Source organism: Galeopterus variegatus, unplaced genomic scaffold, assembly GCF_000696425.1.
Source record: "Galeopterus variegatus unplaced genomic scaffold, G_variegatus-3.0.2 Scaffold1851, whole genome shotgun sequence".
Classification (NCBI taxonomy): Eukaryota; Metazoa; Chordata; class Mammalia; order Dermoptera; family Cynocephalidae; genus Galeopterus; species Galeopterus variegatus.
The window spans coordinates 1-21,899 of NW_007727962.1; the positions used below are offsets into that span (position 1 = coordinate 1).

General features: G+C 50.9%; 1 protein-coding gene across 1 annotated transcript in view; it reads right to left on the minus strand.

The window, feature by feature from the left end:
• Positions 1-1,645: 1,645 nt before the first annotated feature.
• The window catches only part of LOC103595807 (transcription factor CP2-like protein 1), a gene marked incomplete at its 3' end in the record, with an annotated part of 50,153 nt that continues 29,899 nt past the window's right edge, over positions 1,646-21,899 (minus strand). Inside the window, exons 4-11 of the mRNA XM_008579301.1 lie at positions 19,640-19,716; positions 18,965-19,070; positions 18,203-18,309; positions 16,772-16,924; positions 12,711-12,821; positions 3,295-3,386; positions 1,823-1,871; positions 1,646-1,739 (exon numbers count right to left, since the gene is read on the minus strand). Of these exons, the coding sequence (XP_008577523.1) occupies positions 1,646-1,739; positions 1,823-1,871; positions 3,295-3,386; positions 12,711-12,821; positions 16,772-16,924; positions 18,203-18,309; positions 18,965-19,070; positions 19,640-19,716 (789 nt within the window). The remainder of the gene's footprint in view (positions 1,740-1,822; positions 1,872-3,294; positions 3,387-12,710; positions 12,822-16,771; positions 16,925-18,202; positions 18,310-18,964; positions 19,071-19,639; positions 19,717-21,899) is intronic.

A 21,899-nucleotide genomic window follows, 5' to 3' on the forward strand; every position in this document is an offset into this window, starting at 1 on the left:
GGTTTCCTGTCCGGGGCTATTGTGAACCTCTCGCCTGTCTTTGGTCAATACGTGTGTGTGTCTGCCAGGACATGGGCCCACATGCATTTGGCTACAGCAGACACTGCTCAACCATTTCCCAAAGCCTCATATCCACATACAGTCCCACCAGCAGTGTGCAAGTATTGGCCCACGTTTAAAGGAACACAGGAAGTTGGCTATCTCCCAGGGACAGAGGAGAATGGCACGTGAGAAGCGAGCACAGCATGAGGACTGTCCCTGCCTCAAACCCACAGGGTTCCCTAAGGCCTGGTACCCATGTGGACTCTCCAGGATACAAGTATGGGACCAGCTTTCTGCAGAAAACATGCCAAAGGCCACAGTTCCCATCTCTTTTCTCCTGCCATGGTAAGATACGGCTTTGGCACAACAGCTCCTTTTCCACAGGGAGTAAAAGCCAAAATCCTTCACTGTTCTACGGTCCCCTGACCTGCCTGTGCCCCTCTGTGTCTCTCTGACCTTACCTCCTCCTGGGTCCACTCTGCCCCAATCTGAGGACACTGGGCAGGCACCACCTTGTGGCCTCTGCACTTTCCTCTGCTTGGAAAGCTCTCCCTCCCACCCCCCAGTGCCCACTTGGTTAACCCCCTCCGCTCACTGCAGCTTTTGCTTAAGAACACCTTCTCAGAAAGCCCTCTGCTGACCTCCCCACTTAAGACCACAGACAGCCCTTCTCCCCCACCCAGCCCAGGTCCTCCTCTAACCCCCCTGCCCCCAGTCACAGATGGATTGGTCACACTGCATTGACATGAGTGGTTTCTGTGCCTGCACTGACTCCCGAGGACAACCTCATTGTCTGATCCTCCTCATACCCTCCAGCCCTAGCACAAAGAAGGCTCTTAGAGACGCTGAGCTAAAGATAAGTGGATGCTGTTTTTCTTCCACTGCCACAGGTGCCCTTGTAAACTGCTCCTCTAGTTTTAGCTACATCACTCCCTGTCACTCTAGATGGGCTCTACTCAGTGGCAAGGCTCACTGCTCAGTTCACCTTTGTAGCCACAGCAGCTGGCTCAGGACTTCTGTCTGAGGGCCCACTGGTCAGGGTTTCAAACACCTTTCAAAGAAGGAAGAACCAGCTTTCCTGCCCCGCCTGTGGCTTCACCTCTGTCTCCCGGATCGTGGCTCTGGAGGCAGGTGATGGGCAGTACTTTGGTAGGAAAAGTGCAAGGAAGCCCTGTCAAGCATGCATCATCCTGCTTGGCTATGGGGATTCTTCCTGTGCACACCAGAGCCCACACACCTCTGCAGGAGAGGGGATCTTGGCAGTACTTTGGTAGGAAAAGTGCAAGGAAGCCCTGTCAAGCATGCATCATCCTGCTCGGCTATGGGGATTCTTCCTGTGCACACCAGAGCCCACACACCTCTGCAGGAGAGGGGATCTTGATAAAGTCACCCAGATAGTCCCCTAAAGTCACATTCGACTGGGAACTCCTAGGGGCAGCATCTATAGGGTCAGAACACAGGAGCAAGTGAACCCACACTACTCTGGGTCTCCAGGAGAAATCCACAGCCCTGCAGGGGCCAAGGGCAGGTCCTGGAAGGTGACTGGCCTTGTTCAATGTTCCCATAATACTCGTGGATTTTAGACACAGTCAGAGATGCTCACCTGAGAAACTGGCAAAGAGCCGGCAGAACTGTGAGAACCTGTTGCGGTGCAGCCACTGCTGGGCGTCCTGGATGGAGGCTGACGGGAGCAGGTGCTGCGGGCGGAGAGGAGAGGCCTGAGATGACCGTGCAGAGCCCGCAGAGGGACCGCCAGCCAGAGAGCCACACAAACACTTACGTCACTGCCCACAGGCAGGGCCTCCACCGGGTGGGTTGGGGAGCTGTTGCTGCAAAGGAAAAGGGACAGGTGATGAGGACAGCGGGAGCTACTGGGGATGAAGCAAGGGTCCCGTCTCCCATCACCTAGCCTGGTGCTTTTAAATCCCATCAGGTGTAGGACTTGTTTTAAATGAAATGGGTCCTCAAGAATTTCCTGAGTAAGAGAAACATCAGCAGGAGCCAATGCTAATCCCTCAAAATCCTTAATTAACCCTTCAGCGTAAACATGAAGTTCTGATAGGCTGCACTGCCCTGGCCAACGATAACCCTCTACCCAAGAAGCCAGCGGCAACAACCGAGACCCCCTGATGATCTCCCTCTCCTCAGTTTCCAGCCCAGGGGAGGGGAAGACTGACCCCCTGGTCAGCCCTCCTCCATCTAACTGAGCACCTGGGAAGTACGGCCAAACCAAAAGGCCACCAACCAAACACTCTTCTACATGGTGACAGGAGAGGGCAGAGGAATACCACAGGGCATTACTTTGCAGTAACTAAGCACCCATGGCTTGGCATCCATCCAAATGTTTACAGAGTGCTGGGCACTGCACACATGTTCCTCCCAATCCTGTGTGGAATTCTCACTGAGGCTCAGGAAGGTTAAGGAAGCTACCCCCAAAAGGTATAGATTTAAGGCTACAGCTGCCTACCTCTAAATATGACACCCCACCCCCACCTCAGGAGGACACTTCACCTTGGTAAAATCGAGTTCACGGACAAGTTTTTCAGAACAGTTCTCTGTCTGCTAAGCAAGGGCTCCGAGGAACCTGGAAGCACAAACCACGCTCTCCCTGCCTCCATCCCTGCTCCCCCAACAAGACATGCAGAGCCATCATGGTGATGCCATGGACCCACTGATGCCATGGGCCCCGTGCTGCCTGCGCTCCTGTGCTGTCCTATCACCTCATCTGCAGAGTCCACATAGCCTGTGCGCATTTGCAGAGCTGGGCGGGCAGCAGTGAGACCAGCTTCTGTATTACAAGCCCTGAAACCCAGGGTGAGGAAGGTCCTAACCTGACCCAGGCTGCTCAGTGGATGTGCACAGGAGCTGGACAAAGTGCTAAGAAAGCCCCACCCGGCTGCACAGTTGCCCAAATAGCCACTCCAGAAAGCCTCACTGTCTAGGAGGGCCATTCTGCCCCAGAGAGCTCCTGAGACCATCTCAGCAGGCTGTCCTCATGTCCCTACAGGCCAGCCGGTTTTACTAGAGAAGAGGGTTGGTAAGCTCTGGGCAGCTGCCCCACCAGACAACATTTACAAAGTGTTTCCAAGCACAAAAAGCTGTACAAATGCTAAAAATGGTTGTAATTGCAACACCAGTTGGCCACATTAAAACCCAAATAGACGCCCAGAAAGACCCAGAGGGGAAGATCAAGAAAGGAACCTATGCCCATCTTCATTCTAGAGAACCCAAAGGGAGAAAGGTGGGACATACCCTTCGCCGAGGCCAAAGCTGTTTGGAGAGCCATTGTAGCTTGGGGATGGGGCGCTGTTCACCTGGTAGGCCACGTCAGGCCACGGAGAACACTGTGGGAGAGGAGCACAGGGCAGCATGACTCAAGAGCAGTGGTCCTAGGGGGAGCTGGAAGCCACGGAGGTGCTGAACATGATCCTCGGCCTTCAAGCAAGCTTCATCATCACAACGATGCATAACACCCCTAGCCCCTGACCCATCAATACACAGCCCATGTCTACCTGGTGCCCACAAGGAGCCACAGATAGGCAGGTAACTAGGGCCACATCAAGAAAACCAAATACAACAGATAAGAGACCTAACATTCAGTAAATCATCCCCAGAGCAAGCACTGTGTCACCCTGAGCTTCCCAGTGGTCAAACCAAAAAGAGAAACATCACAGTCATGAGATTCCTGGGTCCACAAGAAAAGGGAGAGAAAAACAAAACAAGCCAGGTGCTCAGAAGCAGCTTTTCCTGGAACAGACACACGTGTGTAACGCATGTCACAGGGAGCACTGAACCACAGGAAACTTCCAACTAAAAGTAACCAGTAAAATTCAGCATTAAAACCTGCACTATTTGGGGCCGGCCTGGTGGTGCACTGGAGAGTGCGCCGCTTGGGAGTGTGGCGGCGCGCCCGCTGAGGGTTCGGATCCCATGTGGAGACCGGTTCCCGCTCACTGGCTGGGCGCGGTGCAGGCGCAACACCGAGGGTTGCGATCCCGTTACCGGTCAGTCAAAAAGACAAAAAAAAAAAAAACCTGCACTATTTGAAAAAATAACCAGCTGACCAGGGCCTCGGCGGGCATGTTACCGGTCAGTCAAAAAGACAAAAAAAAAAAAAAAAACCTGCACTATTTGAAAAAATAACCAGCTGACCAGGGCCTCGGCGGGCAGGAGAGGCACTTTCCCAAACACCAAGAGCAACTCCTCTCAACACAATTCTATGCATGTTTATTAGAGTATAGATGCAGATAGGTTGGTACATTCATGCTGGAAAGAGGTGGTAAATCTCTTTTGTTTGCTTCTGTTTTTTTAGTGAGGTCATTTGAGAGTGAGTGGGGATGATGCTACGGGAGACACAGAAACACAAATGATGTGATCCTTGTCCTCATGGAATGTCTGGAAGCAAAAACCAAAAATGAACACATATGGGACTCTCCCAAAGAAAGCAGAGACATACAGGTTTTACCTGCTGGGGGATGTCGGCAGACAAAGTATTCATTTCTTCCATTCCCTTCAATGACACCTCTCTGGAAAGGGCCAACTTGAAGCATTCCTGAAGATTTACTGTCACCCACCAAACCACAGGACTGGTAAATATTTAACTCTGCTATGAGCATGGGCTGGAATTTGTTGTTGCTAAATCCTACAGCCCAAGGAAGAAAGTTGATGAGCTGATAGAAGGGAGCGACGTCACCTGCCAAGGTCACAGGCCAGGTGGGTCTTTCCACTAACTGCACAAGATAAGCTATTAAGTGAAAAGCTCAAGGCACAGAACTGTGTCCGCAGCTGGTATACAAAAGCGGGCATGGGGAAAACATGTAGAAATTCACTTCACATGCATGGACGGCTGGACCGATACACAAGGACCTTGAGACACCAGTTGTCCTGGGGGAGAACCTAAGGCTGAGACAGTGTTGGGAGGGTATTTTCTGTTGTATACTTTCTTGGAGCTTCTGAATTTTGAACGATGTGACTATATTACCTATTTATAAAAAAAAAAAAAAAAACACCCTGATTTTGAAAAGCGCAAATGCATTCAAAGGCAGCAAAGAGCTTGAAGTTATTTCTAAACACCTCCCCAGCCACCAGGTCTTATCAGATGAACACCAGCCCCAGACACAGGGAACATGCCACAACTGAATGGGCACTCTCAAAAGTACTCACACAAGATGGGCACTTTTCCAAGAATCTAAACCAACAGCCTGCTCGGCGTGGAAGGCCCTGGGAAGCTCGGCCCGGGACCAGCAGGCTCACCTCTGTAAGGATGGTGGTTTCGTAGGACGGCTGGTACTTCTCCTTCTCTTGGGCGGTTCTTTTCTCCATCTTCTCCCGATCAGTCTTCTGTTTCCGGTCAGCTCCCTTTGGCTGCAAGTGCAGAGCACAGGGTCCAATTAGTCCAACACAGGCAAAGGCGGCTGTTGGAAGAAGACCAAGGCTGAGCAGCAGCTCCCCAAGGCCCGCATGCTCCCTGCCCCACCTGGAGCCCCAGAAGCACAGGCAAGATCGCACAGGCAGGACAGCACGCCTCTCCCCTCCCAGTCTTCAAGCACACAGTACTTTTGCCTGGACTACTTCCCCACCTGAGGTAACTCAGAGCCTGCTGTGGGTCCTGCTACTTGGCTGCTCACAGGGAAATGCTAGGAAAAGATCGTTACCAATGGCCACTTGCTTCTGGATAGGAACCCTCAGAGCCACAACAAATCCCAGTGCATTCCTGGGGTTACCCATGGAGAGCAAAGGGAAGGAGGAGGAGGGGCTGCTGGCCAGGGGTTCTTCTACTCCTGCAGGATGTGAAATCCCAGCCATCTGCTGAAAGCCTCCTTCCCCCAACACCTAAGACGCCTGACAAGCTCCCAGCTTTCACGCCACATGCAGATTAATGTCTCTGCCTGACATAAGTTACAGAGGAAGCGGCTGCCAATCCTGGGCACCCAGCAAACCTGAGCAACTTACCAAGGGCAACCTGGCCTCACAGCTACTATTATCCCCTTTGTTTATGGATTAGGAAACTGAGGCTCAAGTGATTCATCAGGACTGGAGAGGAAGCAAGTGCTGACTAGGCACGAGGGTCCAAGTGAGAGTGCCCAGATGTGCAGCACCACAGGCTGCCCCGGCAGGCCCCACTGGGGACCTTCCCACCCCCCTTGGGCATCACCTGCCATAGTTCACGTCCTGCACTCATGGCCCAGTCAGCAAGTGCAGACACAGACTCCGCACAGCCCTAGACTGAGCAGTCTCACAACATACACAGTAGGCTACGCATGGCGGGTGGGCAATGAAAACAGTGGCTCAAGTTCAAGGGCATCCTCAGGGATTTTTGACTCCACTGTGCGCCTTCCTCAGGCTCCCAATTCAAGGGTCTTTAAGAAAGTACCCCCCAGTGTGAACCCAGCCCTGGACAGAGGCTGGGCTGCAAGGAGTCACATGGGGACACAGTAAGAGATCCAGCATTTGGTGTGACAGCGAGGCATGGGTCCGGGTGTGTGGCAGCCATACCCCAGTGACCTGGCCCTTCCTGCTCCACCTCTGGCTCCTGTCCCTCACAGGAGGCCTTCCTCCCTACCCTGAACCACAGGCAAGGCAAGGTCACAGCCAGCCCATCCCAAGCCTGTATGCAGGCACAGCATTCAGCCTCAGTGAGCCCTGCAGGAGCCAACTGGCCAGAGAGAGGACCATCTTTCCTTTCAGAGATCCTGACACCTCATGCAGAGCCCCAGGGTACAGCCCCAGCAAGCGGGACTCCCAGTTACTGAGTTGGGTGACTGGGGAGGGAGAGGTGACAGACAGTCTGGCCTGGCTTGTGCATAACTGTTCCATCTGCTTCTGGGAACGGGGTCGGAGGTGTGGATGCACACACCTCCTCAGGCATTCCGAGGAGACAGTTCCGGGAGAGTGGGGGGGGAGGGAGAGGTGACAGACAGTCTGGCCTGGCTTGTGCATAACTGTTCCATCTGCTTCTGGGAATGGGGGCGGAGGTGTGGATGCACACACCTCCTCAGGCATTCCGAGGAGACAGTTCCGGGAGAGTGGGGCACCTACCCCCCAGCAGGAGATGCCAAGGCCTTCCCGAGGTCAATCGGACAGGGCAGTGTCCAGCCTAAGTCCCCAAGCAATGCCCGGTATGTGGCTGGGGAGCCTGGTGGACAGAGCCCTCACTCCTGAACTTCTGACTCCAGGTGCAGAAAGGGAAGCTAGTGGGGGGCCTCAGGAAGGATGGGGTGCCCCATGGGGGTAGAAACCCCTCCCCATCTCTCTCCTACTGCCCAGCACGGCATCTCATTCCCAGGGCATGTGCCGTGAAAGCAGTGGGATTAAACTGACATCACTGGACAAGGAAGGGAAAGGCTACCTGAGGTGGAGATGGCCAGAGGGACCATGGATGTGGCCTGCACATGACAGGCAGGGGGTGACCAGAGCAACGAGCCATAGGCCAGGCAAAGGCCACAGGCCAGGCACTCATGGCAACATCCAGGGTGGACCAGAAGCACCAGATCCCAGAGTGGGCAGAAAGACCAGAGGCTGCAGTGCCACTGCACAGGTGGACCTGGTCAGCAGAATAATGGTCCCCAACGGTGGTCCTAACCCCCAGAACCTGTAGATATGGTACCTTACTTGGCAAATGGGAAATTCAGGTTTCAGATGGAATTAAGATTGCTAATTAACTGCCATCAAAGTAGGAAGATTATCCTGCATTACTTGGGTGGATCCAGTGTAATCACAGGGCCCTTAAAAATGGAAGCGGGAGAGAGAGAAGGTCAAAGAGGTGTGAGAAGACTCAACCCTTCTTCCTGGCTCTGAAGATAAAGGGAGGGGCCAGGAGGCACAGAATGGGACCAACCACCTCTAGAAGCTGGGAAAGGCAGGAAACAGAGCCACCCCGAGACCTCCAGACAGGAAAGTAGCCCCACTGATGCCTTCAGCCCAGGGAGACCCACTTCAGACTTCCAACCGCCAGCACTGTAAGACAATAAATGTGTGCAGTTTTAAGTCACTAAATTCGTGATAATTTATCATAGCAGCAATAGGAATCAAATACAGTCTAGACACAACTTCCTTTGGTGACCTTCCTTTTGAAGCTTTCTAATCTTCAGGCAGGTTTCTGAGGGGTGCCACAGCACTGGCAGGAAGGACAAACATGCCCTCCTACCCCACCTCTCCCTCCCACCCTGGGCTGGCATCACTCACTGACCAAGGCGTCCCCACCCATTGTGCCTGGCCAGGGCCTTAGAACCCTTTGCCTACAGACCTCAGGCAGCCAGTTCCCATTAGTGTAGATGGAAGTGGCAGCCTGCTGTGTGGGCTCCTGATACAGACACCATCAACTTGTCCTCCGCTCTCCTACAGCTGCTGTGACAGGCGCATGCCCCAAGTCACTGCCAAGTGCTCACTGTGCACTAGGCATATTCCCTGTCTTCAGGGGCTGCTCATCTAGTCAGGAAACAGGACACCAGGTTTATGGTTCCACCTGTGGGTATTTATTTTTACATCCATCCCCAGCTCAGGAAGATTAACGCTGACCCAGCTTCCTCTCTAACGAGGCCCTGTCTGAAGCCACGCACTCTTGGATCTCCAGCCCCGGCTGATGACACTTTTTCAGCAGCTTCTAACAGTGAAAGAAGGGACTGATGGGACAGGCACTGGGGCTGGTTACTCAAGGCCAATTCCTGCCCAGCAGGTGGGTCCACTCCCCCTCCACAGGCACCTGCTGGAGTCACCCAGGCTGACGGGGCAGGGCAGGGCCTGCAGAATCAGGGCCTGCTGCAGACAGGCCACCCTCCTTCCCTGAGAACCTCGCAGGCTCTGCTGCAGCCCCCATCTCCCAAGGCCACACGGGATGGCGAGCTGGATGGCTGGCTACCATCCTCAGGAAATAATCAGTCCAGCTTGATGAGATGAAAACAGTGGCAGGCGACTGCAGGGGATGAGGCAAGAAAGAAAAAGAGAGGAGGTCCCTCCAAAAATGTTTCTTTCTCCAACAAGAAGCCACTGCAGAGAGAAAAATGGCCTCTGCCCTAAACAGGAAGATCCTGAGGCCAGTCCCCCAGCGGCATGGCCTCCTGACTTGATTTTGAAGGAGAATTTAAATTGAGCACCTGTGTGCAACTATAAAGTGCCTGGAAGGAAAAAATATTAAAATGTGCCAATCCAATCATTCTTATAACGTAGAACAGATGACTGACATCTGGGAATCCCAGCGCTTCTGATGAAAGCTAAGCAGGTGCCACAGGTGAAAGGACACTGCAGCAGGGTATGGCAGGCCCAGGCCTGTCATCCCCACACATGCAGGTCACACTCATTAGGAACAGGTAGTAGCCCTGGGCTAAAGGATGCTGCACTCCATGCTGGGCCTCTAGGAGGAATCGCAAAGGTCACCCAGTGCTGTCACCACAGGCAGGCATGACCACAGGCCAGATGAGGGGCAGGGCAGAGTGCAGCGAGGCCATCCTACCTTGAACACCTTGATCTGGCAGCTGGCCGAGTGCAAGTGCTCCGTGTACTCCCCATTCTCATTCTGTTTGAATGTGTCGATCTGCACTCGGAAAGGCACCCCCTTTTCGCCCCCGTGCTTCCTTGGGGTGAATTCTGTGCTGATACAGTGCACCTGGAAGGGAAAACACTGGACAGGTAGCAAGGTGGGGTGCGGGCGGCGTCCAGACTCCCAAGCGCTCCTCTCCCCGGAGGTTTCCATCCCTGCTCACGAATGCAGACCTGCCCCAACCTCCCAGCTCTCCCTGACACTCCGTCCACTCCATCAGGCTGATGGCTCCCTGTTCCACTGCCCTCTCATGCGGGCGGCGTCCAGACTCCCAAGCGCTCCTCTCCCCGGAGGTTTCCATCCCTGCTCACGAATGCAGACCTGCCCCGACCTCCCGGCTCTCCCTGACACTCCGTCCACTCCATCAGGCTGATGGCTCCCTGTTCCACTGCCCTCTCACTTTTGCCTCTCTACTTTGTAGGCCCTGCCTGACCAGCTAAGTCCTCGCCACTATTCCAGGCCACCGACCTCACCCTCGCTCCTCACCCACAGACCTCTCCTTTGGCAAATCCTACAGACTTCAGGGCAGGGACCACAGCATCACCCTAACCCCTCTCAAAATGATGAGGCCAGGCAGCAGCATAACCAGAAGGCTGGAACCATTTCTATATTTCTGGTTAGTACCTGCTACGTAGAAGGCGCCCAATATATATTTATTGTTATAATACTGCACTCATGTTATAATTATACAATATATGTTATTGTAATAATACAATAACACTGTAATAATGATTTAAATACAATAACACTATTGTAATTATAAAAAAAGATAAGGTTGCTAAGTTTTACTGAGTGATTCCTGTGACCATGCACTGTGTTAACAGCTTTTTATTCATTATCTGATTAATAAGGGGGGGGGGACTAAGAGGCTCAAAAAGGGGGAGGAATTTAAGCCTTCCAGAAGGACAAAAATTTTTAATTTAAATTTTAGAAAATGGGGGAGGGGAGGAAACTTGCTCAAGGACACACATTGAGTGAGGGAACCAGATTGCCTCCTCCTCCTACATGGTTACAACATGGGATGGGACCCAAACCAGGTTCTTAATAATGAAATAATTCATTCAATAACAGAAACTACACTAAAAAAAATTTCNAAAAAAAAAAAAAACCTGCACTATTTGAAAAAATAACCAGCTGACCAGGGCCTCGGCGGGCAGGAGAGGCACTTTCCCAAACACCAAGAGCAACTCCTCTCAACACAATTCTATGCATGTTTATTATGTTTCAGGCATCCTGCTAGTGCTACGGGAGACACAGAAACACAAATGATGTGATCCTTGTCCTCATGGAATGTCTGGAAGCAAAAACCAAAAATGAACACACATGGGACTCTCCCAAAGAAAGCAGAGACATACAGGTTTTACCTGCTGGGGGATGTCGGCAGACAAAGTATTCATTTCTTCCATTCTCTTCAATGACACCTCTCTGGAAAGGGCCAACTTGAAGCATTCCTGAAGATTTACTGTCACCCACCAAACCACAGGACTGGTAAATATTTAACTCTGCTATGAGCATGGGCTGGAATTTGTTGTTGCTAAATCCTACAGCCCAAGGAAGAAAGTTGATGAGCTGATAGAAGGGAGCGACGTCACCTGCCAAGGTCACAGGCCAGGTGGGTCTTTCCACTAACTGCACTGCACCGGCTCAAGGGTAGGACAGCTACTGCATGAAGTTTACCAGAACCTCTCCTCTGCCACGGAAGTCAAGAAAAGAGTAGAGAGATTGAGGCTCAGCCAGGATGAGAAAGGTGTCACCAGGTAGGGGACACTCTAGGCAGTGTCAACAGCACAGGCTTGGACCAGGCATGGGAAGAAACTGGTCTCAGTTGTAATCTATAAAATGCAGTCCTGGCACCCTGCCACTCCTTTGCTAGCCAAGGGTGGGGCAGGGCTGTCCCACACCAGGGCTCTCTGGCCACCTTTATCCTCAGTCAGATAAAATGCCACTACACATCTGTCTAAACCACAAAATTAGCTTTTATATTGTCATATTGCAAATACTCTTCTGCATATGGCTTCTTATTCATGCACACAAGCACACACACAGCTCATTAGCCAGGACTGGACCTCCATTCCCTTAGATGCTCTGTGCCCGGGCCTCACCCATAACACAGTCTCAACCCCACCATGGCCAGCACAGGCCTCATACATGCGTAGAGGGCCTTCTGAGTAAGTCCAGTTATTACTCAATGAACAAACACCAACACCAATTAATTGGCCCAAATGCAGAACAACATGAAACAGTTGTCCAAAAAAACCCAGAGACCAGTACAGTAAAAGAGGAGGTGCTGGCTGTGAACCGTAATGAGAAGAAGAGGAGCCTCTGACAGCAAGCACTTCAGAAGCACCCCTGGATATAAGGATAGTTGGAGCAGGCTGGCTTCGGAGTCAGGATTAAGAGGAAATGAGTTCCAGTACCGATCCAGTACTGACCCAGTGACCTGGCTCTGAGAATGGAACCCTGCAGATACCCTTCCCATGCACTGTTATTCACCACACCACTGCCTGAGATGTCAGGAGCCGGAAACAACCACATGTCCACCAGCAGCCATCCACACACAAACGCCACACAGCTGGACAAGGGACTAGAAAGCTCTTTACAATGGGAACAGGTGACAAGATAAGCTATTAAGTGAAAAGCTCAAGGCACAGAACTGTGTCCGCAGCTGGTATACAAAAGCGGGCATGGGGAAAACATGTAGAAATTCACTTCACATGCATGGACGGCTGGACCGATACACAAGGACCTTGAGACACCAGTTGTCCTGGGGGAGAACCTAAGGCTGAGACAGTGTTGGGAGGGTATTTTCTGTTGTATACTTTCTTGGAGCTTCTGAATTTTGAACGATGTGACTATATTACCTATTTATAAAAAAAAAAAAAAAAACCACCTGATTTTGAAAAGCGCAAATGCATTCAAAGGCAGCAAAGAGCTTGAAGTTATTTCTAAACACCTCCCCAGCCACCAGGTCTTATCAGATGAACACCAGCCCCAGACACAGGGAACATGCCACAACTGAATGGGCACTCTCAAAAGTACTCACACAAGATGGGCACTTTTCCAAGAATCTAAACCAACAGCCTGCTCGGCGTGGAAGGCCCTGGGAAGCTCGGCCCGGGACCAGCAGGCTCACCTCTGTAAGGATGGTGGTTTCGTAGGACGGCTGGTACTTCTCCTTCTCTTGGGCGGTTCTTTTCTCCATCTTCTCCCGATCAGTCTTCTGTTTCCGGTCAGCTCCCTTTGGCTGCAAGTGCAGAGCACAGGGTCCAATTAGTCCAACACAGGCAAAGGCGGCTGTTGGAAGAAGACCAAGGCTGAGCAGCAGCTCCCCAAGGCCCGCATGCTCCCTGCCCCACCTGGAGCCCCAGAAGCACAGGCAAGATCGCACAGGCAGGACAGCACGCCTCTCCCCTCCCAGTCTTCAAGCACACAGTACTTTTGCCTGGACTACTTCCCCACCTGAGGTAACTCAGAGCCTGCTGTGGGTCCTGCTACTTGGCTGCTCACAGGGAAATGCTAGGAAAAGATCGTTACCAATGGCCACTTGCTTCTGGATAGGAACCCTCAGAGCCACAACAAATCCCAGTGCATTCCTGGGGTTACCCATGGAGAGCAAAGGGAAGGAGGAGGAGGGGCTGCTGGCCAGGGGTTCTTCTACTCCTGCAGGCTGTGAAATCCCAGCCATCTGCTGAAAGCCTCCTTCCCCCAACACCTAAGACGCCTGACAAGCTCCCAGCTTTCACGCCACATGCAGATTAATGTCTCTGCCTGACATAAGTTACAGAGGAAGCGGCTGCCAATCCTGGGCACCCAGCAAACCTGAGCAACTTACCAAGGGCAACCTGGCCTCACAGCTACTATTATCCCCTTTGTTTATGGATTAGGAAACTGAGGCTCAAGTGATTCATCAGGACTGGAGAGGAAGCAAGTGCTGACTAGGCACGAGGGTCCAAGTGAGAGTGCCCAGATGTGCAGCACCACAGGCTGCCCCGGCAGGCCCCACTGGGGACCTTCCCACCCCCCTTGGGCATCACCTGCCATAGTTCACGTCCTGCACTCATGGCCCAGTCAGCAAGTGCAGACACAGACTCCGCACAGCCCTAGACTGAGCAGTCTCACAACATACACAGTAGGCTATGCATGGCGGGTGGGCAATGAAAACAGTGGCTCAAGTTCAAGGGCATCCTCAGGGATTTTTGACTCCACTGTGCGCCTTCCTCAGGCTCCCAATTCAAGGGTCTTTAAGAAAGTACCCCCCAGTGTGAACCCAGCCCTGGACAGAGGCTGGGCTGCAAGGAGTCACATGGGGACACAGTAAGAGATCCAGCATTTGGTGTGACAGCGAGGCATGGGTCCGGGTGTGTGGCAGCCATACCCCAGTGACCTGGCCCTTCCTGCTCCACCTCTGGCTCCTGTCCCTCACAGGAGGCCTTCCTCCCTACCCTGAACCACAGGCAAGGCAAGGTCACAGCCAGCCCATCCCAAGCCTGTATGCAGGCACAGCATTCAGCCTCAGTGAGCCCTGCAGGAGCCAACTGGCCAGAGAGAGGACCATCTTTCCTTTCAGAGATCCTGACACCTCATGCAGAGCCCCAGGGTACAGCCCCAGCAAGCGGGACTCCCAGTTACTGAGTTGGGTGACTCGGGAGGGAGAGGTGACAGACAGTCTGGCCTGGCTTGTGCATAACTGTTCCATCTGCTTCTGGGAACGGGGTCGGAGGTGTGGATGCACACACCTCCTCAGGCATTCCGAGGAGACAGTTCCGGGAGAGTGGGGCACCTACCCCCCAGCAGGAGATGCCAAGGCCTTCCCGAGGTCAATCGGACAGGGCAGTGTCCAGCCTAAGTCCCCAAGCAATGCCCGGTATGTGGCTGGGGAGCCTGGTGGACAGAGCCCTCACTCCTGAACTTCTGACTCCAGGTGCAGAAAGGGAAGCTAGTGGGGGGCCTCAGGAAGGATGGGGTGCCCCATGGGGGTAGAAACCCCTCCCCATCTCTCTCCTACTGCCCAGCACGGCATCTCATTCCCAGGGCATGTGCCGTGAAAGCAGTGGGATTAAACTGACATCACTGGACAAGGAAGGGAAAGGCTACCTGAGGTGGAGATGGCCAGAGGGACCATGGATGTGGCCTGCACATGACAGGCAGGGGGTGACCAGAGCAACGAGCCATAGGCCAGGCAAAGGCCACAGGCCAGGCACTCATGGCAACATCCAGGGTGGACCAGAAGCACCAGATCCCAGAGTGGGCAGAAAGACCAGAGGCTGCAGTGCCACTGCACAGGTGGACCTGGTCAGCAGAATAATGGTCCCCAACGGTGGTCCTAACCCCCAGAACCTGTAGATATGGTACCTTACTTGGCAAATGGGAAATTCAGGTTTCAGATGGAATTAAGATTGCTAATTAACTGCCATCAAAGTAGGAAGATTATCCTGCATTACTTGGGTGGATCCAGTGTAATCACAGGGCCCTTAAAAATGGAAGCGGGAGAGAGAGAAGGTCAAAGAGGTGTGAGAAGACTCAACCCTTCTTCCTGGCTCTGAAGATAAAGGGAGGGGCCAGGAGGCACAGAATGGGACCAACCACCTCTAGAAGCTGGGAAAGGCAGGAAACAGAGCCACCCCGAGACCTCCAGACAGGAAAGTAGCCCCACTGATGCCTTCAGCCCAGGGAGACCCACTTCAGACTTCCAACCGCCAGCACTGTAAGACAATAAATGTGTGCAGTTTTAAGTCACTAAATTCGTGATAATTTATCATAGCAGCAATAGGAATCAAATACAGTCTAGACACAACTTCCTTTGGTGACCTTCCTTTTGAAGCTTTCTAATCTTCAGGCAGGTTTCTGAGGGGTGCCACAGCACTGGCAGGAAGGACAAACATGCCCTCCTACCCCACCTCTCCCTCCCACCCTGGGCTGGCATCACTCACTGACCAAGGCGTCCCCACCCATTGTGCCTGGCCAGGGCCTTAGAACCCTTTGCCTACAGACCTCAGGCAGCCAGTTCCCATTAGTGTAGATGGAAGTGGCAGCCTGCTGTGTGGGCTCCTGATACAGACACCATCAACTTGTCCTCCGCTCTCCTACAGCTGCTGTGACAGGCGCATGCCCCAAGTCACTGCCAAGTGCTCACTGTGCACTAGGCATATTCCCTGTCTTCAGGGGCTGCTCATCTAGTCAGGAAACAGGACACCAGGTTTATGGTTCCACCTGTGGGTATTTATTTTTACATCCATCCCCAGCTCAGGAAGATTAACGCTGACCCAGCTTCCTCTCTAACGAGGCCCTGTCTGAAGCCACGCACTCTTGGATCTCCAGCCCCGGCTGATGACACTTTTTCAGCAGCTTCTAACAGTGAAAGAAGGGACTGATGGGACAGGCACTGGGGCTGGTTACTCAAGGCCAATTCCTGCCCAGCAGGTGGGTCCACTCCCCCTCCACAGGCACCTGCTGGAGTCACCCAGGCTGACGGGGCAGGGCAGGGCCTGCAGAATCAGGGCCTGCTGCAGACAGGCCACCCTCCTTCCCTGAGAACCTCGCAGGCTCTGCTGCAGCCCCCATCTCCCAAGGCCACACGGGATGGCGAGCTGGATGGCTGGCTACCATCCTCAGGAAATAATCAGTCCAGCTTGATGAGATGAAAACAGTGGCAGGCGACTGCAGGGGATGAGGCAAGAAAGAAAAAGAGAGGAGGTCCCTCCAAAAATGTTTCTTTCTCCAACAAGAAGCCACTGCAGAGAGAAAAATGGCCTCTGCCCTAAACAGGAAGATCCTGAGGCCAGTCCCCCAGCGGCATGGCCTCCTGACTTGATTTTGAAGGAGAATTTAAATTGAGCACCTGTGTGCAACTATAAAGTGCCTGGAAGGAAAAAATATTAAAATGTGCCAATCCAATCATTCTTATAACGTAGAACAGATGACTGACATCTGGGAATCCCAGCGCTTCTGATGAAAGCTGAGCAGGTGCCACAGGTGAAAGGACACTGCAGCAGGGTATGGCAGGCCCAGGCCTGTCATCCCCACACATGCAGGTCACACTCATTAGGAACAGGTAGTAGCCCTGGGCTAAAGGATGCTGCACTCCATGCTGGGCCTCTAGGAGGAATCGCAAAGGTCACCCAGTGCTGTCACCACAGGCAGGCATGACCACAGGCCAGATGAGGGGCAGGGCAGAGTGCAGCGAGGCCATCCTACCTTGAACACCTTGATCTGGCAGCTGGCCGAGTGCAAGTGCTCCGTGTACTCCCCATTCTCATTCTGTTTGAATGTGTCGATCTGCACTCGGAAAGGCACCCCCTTTTCGCCCCCGTGCTTCCTTGGGGTGAATTCTGTGCTGATACAGTGCACCTGGAAGGGAAAACACTGGACAGGTAGCAAGGTGGGGTGCGGGCGGCGTCCAGACTCCCAAGCGCTCCTCTCCCCGGAGGTTTCCATCCCTGCTCACGAATGCAGACCTGCCCCAACCTCCCAGCTCTCCCTGACACTCCGTCCACTCCATCAGGCTGATGGCTCCCTGTTCCACTGCCCTCTCACTTTTGCCTCTCTACTTTGTAGGCCCTGCCTGACCAGCTAAGTCCTCGCCACTATTCCAGGCCACCGACCTCACCCTCGCTCCTCACCCACAGACCTCTCCTTTGGCAAATCCTACAGACTTCAGGGCAGGGACCACAGCATCACCCTAACCCCTCTCAAAATGATGAGGCCAGGCAGCAGCATAACCAGAAGGCTGGAACCATTTCTATATTTCTGGTTAGTACCTGCTACGTAGAAGGCGCCCAATATATATTTATTGTTATAATACTGCACTCATGTTATAATTATACAATATATGTTATTGTAATAATACAATAACACTGTAATAATGATTTAAATACAATAACACTATTGTAATTATAAAAAAAGATAAGGTTGCTAAGTTTTACTGAGTGATTCCTGTGACCATGCACTGTGTTAACAGCTTTTTATTCATTATCTGATTAATAAGGGGGGGGGGGGACTAAGAGGCTCAAAAAGGGGGAGGAATTTAAGCCTTCCAGAAGGACAAAAATTTTTAATTTAAATTTTAGAAAATGGGGGAGGGGAGGAAACTTGCTCGAGGACACACATTGAGTGAGGGAACTAGATTGCCTCCTCCTCCTACATGGTTACAACATGGGATGGGACCCACACCAGGTTCTTAATAATGAAATAATTCATTCAATAACAGAAACTACACTAAAAAAAATTTCACTTTCAAATTATTTATGCTAGGAAATACTTATTTTTAAATAGCTTAGGACTGGACAGTTAGCTCGGTTGGTTAAGGTGCAGTGTTATAACACCAAGGTCAAGGGTTTGAATCCCCCTACTGGCCACCCACCAAAAAATAAAAATTAAAAAAATTAACAAAAAAGGGCTTACATATTCTATAAGCAAAACCCAAACAGAATTTCAAAACCCTTCAAGTCCTTTTCCCAACCTTGTTGACAAACCAGCTCTGTGACTCTGAGCGACTCTCCTACTTTCTCTCTCTCCTTTGGTCTCCTCCTTCCCCATGACAGGAGCCATCCAGGCTTTCCAGCTGGATTGGTTTTGAGAAACTCACCAGCAGGACCCCAGCGTGGAAGGCAAGCACCCTCCACTCACCTGAATGAATGCAGACGCTCTCTTCGCAGGGTCCCATAAAAACTCGACTGCGTTCAGCTGGGTCGGGCTGGCCCTGGGGTCCAAGATACCAACAGACAGTGGAATATCTGTGCACACACACACACACACAAAAGCGCAATCGTCAGCCTCTCCCAAACACTTAGGGAAGGGACCCTCAGTACAGGTCCAAATTCCTTTACCACAGTTTGAAACACCAACAGCTCTGAAAACTATGTTTTGCATAAACCATTTGACAAAAAGCCTGGCTTGAATCACCATGAAGCTCTCTGAATTCTTCACCCCATTTTGTGTAAACAATCATTTTATTTCACTGCAGAAACATAGTTGTGCACGACTGCCTGTTCGAGGCGTTCCCTATGTTAGGGGTAAAGGCACCCTACTGTCATTCTACTTTCTGAATTCCCAAACCCATCTAGCCCCAAGGGCTGTGGATAAAGGACTGTGGGACGGTACCTAAGCCTCCAATATTCCATTTTTGTTGCCCACCTATCTCTGTGATGCCTGCCCTTCCCTCCCGTCATCACTTATCAGAATCCTTTAAGGTACCACTCTTCCACATAGCCTTCACAGAACTCCCTGATGACAGGCCCTGATGACACGTTCACCTCTGCAAGCTCCCACAGCATTTTACACATGGCAGGAGTGCACTGAAATGTCCTGTCAGCATGGGTCCAGAGGGTGTCCAAAAAGAACCCCACTGTGGACTGAGCACCTTGGCCTTGCCCAGCCAGGGAGACTCACCAATGTCCAGGATCCGGTCCCCGGGCCGGCTCCAGCGCCAGCCCTCCAGCTGCTGGTGCTCTGTATACTGCAGCCGGCGGTCGTGAAAAACCACACGGATGATGCTCTGGCGAAGGAAGGCCGGCAGGGGACACTGAGCGTGGGGGCCAGGAGGGACCTGCCTCCTCTCCCACCTTTCCAGGCCTTTCCAGGCCTTTCCTCCTGGAGTTTTCTTCCCCAGCTCTGGAGTTCCATGCACCACTGCCTCCTCAGAACCCCGATAGCACTAACAACAGTGATGATAATGACTACCGTTCCTTCCAGGACTGTAAATGCTTTACGCACGTGTCATTTACAAACCCTGTTGTGCAGATGAGCAAACTGGAGCTCAAAAGTCCAATGAGTGGCAAAGCCACTTGAATCAAAGTCGCTCTGACCCAGAGCCCATCCATGAGTCCAAGCTGTGCTGGGCTCTCAACGCTGCCGGCCCATCTAATCTCCACTTGGACAACATGCTCCGGAGAACAGGAATGGGGGCCACACCGCAAGGATGAGGGCCAGTGCACCCCTCCTCTCCCTCTGAAGCTTCTCCCCAACTTCCCAGCCGCTCCTGGCCCCCCACCTGCCCCCCAGCAAGCCCAGGTGCTCGGACCCTAACCAGCCCCCCAGGAATGAGAGCGGCCTTGAGAGGCTTACCTTGACATATTTTGTGTTCAGATCTTGAAAGTCTCCCAGCTTCCGATTCTCTAGTAGTCGGATTTCATAAGACTGACCTGGAGGGGGGTTCACAGTGAAATTTCCATTCCTGAGTATTTCCAAATTTGGGGTTCACCCAGCTAGCAACCTTCGCAACACTCTCAATGCCTGGCCAGGTCTCAAGGCCCCAAGGAGCAAAGCAGAGAAGAAAGTCTGTGCCCACTCACTCTCTGGACTGACACCCAGCTGGTCCATCCAGCCTGGTCAGGCCTAGGACACTTCAGGCAATGTACAATGTGACCCTTCCAGAGACAGCACCTCTACAATTTTCAAAGAAGTAGAATCCAAGAAAATACAGCTAGTAGATTAAACTACAGAACACAACTTCACATGTCTTTATAAAGAACTCCCCACCCAAAACACTTGGATGGAGAACACAGCTACTTAAATTCACATTTCAAAGCAAATAACTGACCATACCCTTCCTGGCAGCACGTTTAAAGGAACGAAGAAGTCTGTTAAACATTGTCTCTAATGGCAGAATGAGAAGCATTTTCCCCGGTTAAAAGAATTTCATGTATTTGAAAGGGTGTGGGGATTCTATTCAGGTATATATAACCAGCACAAACTGGTTAAAGAATATAAATGGAAAACAAGATATATCCATAATAACAAAAAACTTTAAAGTGTCTGTGAATAACCTGAAAAAAAACTGCACACATCTTACTGAAAGATAAAATTTAGCTTGAACAAATAAGAGGATACTTCAACAAGTTCATGGGAAAATGGAATTAAATGATAATACAAATCTTTCCGTGAACTTGTTGAAGTACCCTCACAGGATACACCATCTTCCTAGGTGGGAAGACTATACATATATATATCAAATGATGTTAGTATTTCCCAAATTAAATGTGAAACTACAATCCTAAAACACCTAAGCATGTATCACAATTTAATAAAGGATGTTTTATAAATAAGAGAATAAATTATTTAATAATTGGAATTGGTAAATGCGATTAGCTTTTTATGTTTTTTATTTTTAATAATTACAGACTCACAAGAGGTTATAAAAATAGTACAGAAAGGTCCTGAGTATGCCCCAGTGTGGCACCTGGTGTAACTATGGTATATGATCAAAACTGACACAGGCACAATACAATTCACAAAGCTACAGACCGTTTTCGGGTTTTCCTAGGTCTTGCGTGTTCTCTCTCTCTCTCTCTCTCTCTCTCGGATGGTGTATGTATATAGGTCTATGAAAGTTTATCACATATAGAGACTATTTTTTTCAAAGTATAGATCCTCATCTTACAGCAAATATCAAAACAAGTTACCACTGGGAACACAAGAAATCCAATTTCTTGTGGGTGGATGGGTAGGGGAGATGTTAGTCCAAGAATACAAATTTCAGTTCAAAGGAATAAGCTCAAGAGATCCACCGTACAACATGGTGAATACGTTAACACTAGTGTTTTGTGTTCTTGAAATATGCTAAGAGTAGAAGGTAAGTTTTCTCACCACAAAAAGTGATATGTATATGAGATAATGCATGTTAATTAGCTTGATCTAGCCATTCCACAATGTGTACCTATTTCAAAACATCATGTTTTACAAGATAAATATATACGACTTTTTTAAAAAGTCAATTTCTTAAGGTTTTATTTTAACATGAATGACTACTTACTAGACACTCAATAGGGAAAAATGTTCTGAACCTAAAATCAATGGGAAGAAAGGAAATCCAGCTATAGAAAATTGAAAATTATATATGTATGAATGTAAAACACTTAAAGCAAACAAAGTAGGAACAGAAAACCCCATGGTTAACAGCTATTATATAGCTAAAAAATGTAGTTGATTAGAAAAATACTAAGACCCCCCCTATAGTGGGTTGAATGGTATTCCCCAGAAAGATGTCACATCCTATTCCCCAGAACCTGAGAATGTGACCTTATATTTAGAAAAAAACAGTTTTAGCAGATATAATTAAGTTAAGGATTCTGAGATGAGATCATCCTGGATCATCCGGGTGGGTCCTAAATTCAATGACAAGTGTCCTTATAAGAGGAGACATCAAAGGAGGAGTAATGAGGCCACAAGTCAAGGAGTACCAGGAGCCCCCAGAAGAGGCCATCAGAGTCCCAAAAGGAGGGCAGCCCTGCTAGATTTCTGACTTCTAGCCTCCAGAACTGAGAAAAACCTTCTGTTTGTTTTTAAGTCAATGCATTTAGAGTAAGCGCAGCCACAGGAAACAAAT